At 46.8% G+C, this 2,978-nt stretch overlaps 1 protein-coding gene across 7 annotated transcripts in view; it reads left to right on the plus strand.

The window, feature by feature from the left end:
- Positions 1–2,978, plus strand: part of cdc42bpab (CDC42 binding protein kinase alpha (DMPK-like) b) — a 77,459-nt gene that overhangs the window by 70,993 nt on the left and 3,488 nt on the right. For 4 of the 7 annotated variants that reach the window (XM_056404906.1, XM_056404908.1, XM_056404909.1 and 1 more), the window contains one exon: positions 787–861. The exons of the other annotated variants lie outside the window; for them this stretch is intronic. In XM_056404906.1, the coding sequence (XP_056260881.1) occupies positions 787–861 (75 nt within the window). The remainder of the gene's footprint in view (positions 1–786; positions 862–2,978) is intronic. 7 annotated transcript variants of the gene reach the window in all.

A 2,978-nucleotide genomic window follows, 5' to 3' on the forward strand; every position in this document is an offset into this window, starting at 1 on the left:
ATAATCTGAATATCTTGTCAATGTCAACCCAACATTAGCTTTGTATGAACAAGTCCAAATGAAGATCATGATTGTTTCCTTGTCATGTGATCGTAGAAGTTAGACAAGACGTTTTTAAATACTTGAAAACAGATAACACTGTTCCCCATTGAAGAAACTCCTCCCTCTGTCCCATCTGTCACAAACATCCCGGCCTCTGCGTGCAGGCCCCTCACCTCATCCCACGTCTACGACCGATTGGTTAGCTCTCTGTGATGTCAGCGCTTCATAGTAAACACAGCCAGCTCGCCGAGTCTTCTCCTCTCCCATTATAGAGACTGTTGTTCCTTCCCCATTATACCTGCGTTAGGTTTAGGTCGTGCTGAAGGAAACACTGTGACACTGACTAATGTTTGCCATGTCCCTGTAACACTTGATACAGGCTTCCTGTCTGTAGAGCTTAACTTCCCTGCAACACTGATTTTTAAAGTCTCCCCAGCAGCGTTGGTCATAAAGTTTCAACACAGATAAAATGACTGGCATCAAAACATTAGCTTTTGCGTTTAAGTGCAACTTCTCCCCCCCCTCCCCCCCATCCACCCTGCCATCCTTCCTGTGGCTCCCCATCCCCATGGCCCACAAGCCTGGACGCCGTCAGCTCCATTGCGCCTCATTCTGCCCCATTCCTCGTCTCCCCCCTCCTACCCCACCTTCCACCCAAGCTGTGCCCCGCCCTCCCCGCCTGCCCTCTACCACCCCAGCATGTTGTCTGTGGGCTGGGCGCTGAGTCTGAACTCTCCTCTGCAGTGGCAGGCAGTCTCACCGTCGGAGAAGACCCCCGATCTGAAAAGGGCTTTAAGGACCCTGCTTAGTAAGATGAAGGTAATGTCAACAGCTGCAACGACCTCGCACCAAACACACAACTGAGAGCACCGTGTCACTGAGTGAGCACCCACATGCAGAACACAGTTCATCATTTCTTAAGAAAACAGCATGTGGTGCATTCAAAACACAAACACATATACACACAGGTTGTCACCAGAACTCCGCCGCCCCACGGCCCCCCGCTGCACCATCTCAGCCCCGTCACATCAGCAGCATCTTTAATCAGCCGCACCCGCAGTCCGTCCCTCACCTGTGGCCTGTGTCAGTGTTACTTTTGGTTGCTGATTAAATGGTGCGATGCTGCTGCTGCTCGGCCATTTTGCATACGTCTTCTCCACCGCTGCCAGTCACCACCCAATCACAGAGCATGTCTGCTTCCATACGTCTCCCTGGCGGCCTGCCCATGTGTCTTACCATGAGCTGTCCCGTTCAGAGCTCAACGAGGCCAGAGGGACGTATAATAGGTTCACTGTAGTCTGTGCTCGGGGTTCCACCACGATCTCTCTGTAATGATAATGATTGATTATAAATTGGATTGGAAAACATCCCAACAGCTGCATGTGAGTGACTCCTGATGCACAGCTTTGGCTCAAATGACACAGATGTACGGACAGTGTAGCTGGGCAGTTAGTAACTCTAAGTGTTAAAGAACAGTAGAGCATCAGCCGGTACCGAGTATTGATCCGATATTACTGCATTGAAAAACCCTAAAACTAACCCTGTGTGGATGTGATATTATTGCTGTTGTAGTTGTCAGACCCTTTGTAAAACATGAACAGAATGAATGCACAGAATCCGTCTTTTATGATCTGATTTCTCTGTCAATCATAAAAAAAATAAATGTAGGAATAGAAAACAAATCCTACACGTTGGCTAACGTTTCACTGTTTAGAGGAAATCAGTTCTTTGCCGCTCTATAACAGAAGATGCCAGTGGCCGCACAGCGCAACTTCCTGTGTAGAATACTGCTTTAGAGCAGCATAGAAGAATTGAATTCTGGGGAAACTGCTGTTTTATACCCGTTTGAAACTATGAAGTGTATTAATCATTTACTTGTGTACTTGGCTGGATTAGGAGTATCAGAGGAATTTCTAGTATCTGTATCGAGCAACTCTACACAGCTGCCCATCTGCACTGACTTGTGAAAGGCTTTGTGTGTGTGTGTGTGTGTGTGTGTGTGTGTGTGTGTGTGTGTGTGTGTGTGTGTGTGTTTTTGTGCGTGCGTGCGTGCGTGCGTGCGTGCGTGCTGTAGGTTTTGTACAACAGATTCAGAAAGTGTCCAGTGTAACTAGATGGGAGACATGAGGCAGGACGCCTCTCTGAAGTGTTTTATTGGCCAAATGTGTTTGTGCGAGTTTAGATTGGATCCAAACAGGAGATGATTGTTCACATCAAAGCTATTAAGTCCAGAGTCAGTGAACTTTCCATCCAGCACGAGATAATTATTATAAATCTGACGACATCATCGCTGAACTGGAAAGAATCTCGTACAAACTGTAGCACACAGAAAACAAAGGCTTGTGTCTGTTACTGTGTTTGCTTACATGGCAGATAGATGTTAGATATGATCAGCTCATGTCAGGGCTTTACAAGTCACACTCTCTGTGTTATACAGTACGAAGGTTTAACCCACACGCCCCCCCCTCCCCTCATCTGCTCTCGCTGCATGTTTGTTTTACTGTAGCTGATCATTTCTGGTCAATTGAGCTGTTCATCTGCTGATGATGTGGAATGTACTGGAAGACGAGGGGGTGGGGTGGTGGGGGTGTGAGCACTGTGATTCATTTACATCTGCCCTCCACTCCAGACAGCAGATTAATAAGCATTGAGAAGAGTTTGCATGCAAGCAAAGCATCCAGCTGTCAGCCATCACCTCTTCACAAACAGGAGGAGTCGCTTTAAATAAAATGATGTATTTTCTATCTTTATTATCGCAGAGACAGAAACACAGTCTCCAGGTTCATGAATCTCAATCACAGTCAGTTTGTAAAGTCATGACGTGGAAAGTGAAAATCATCTAACTTGTGTATTTTTGCTTCTTTCCTTTGTTTCTTTCCCAAACTTCACCTCCTTCATCTCCACCTCCTTTCTTCCTCTCCTCTCCTCTCCTCCAG

Source organism: Seriola aureovittata, chromosome 19 (assembly GCF_021018895.1).
Source record: "Seriola aureovittata isolate HTS-2021-v1 ecotype China chromosome 19, ASM2101889v1, whole genome shotgun sequence".
NCBI classification, from domain to species: Eukaryota; Metazoa; Chordata; class Actinopteri; order Carangiformes; family Carangidae; genus Seriola; species Seriola aureovittata.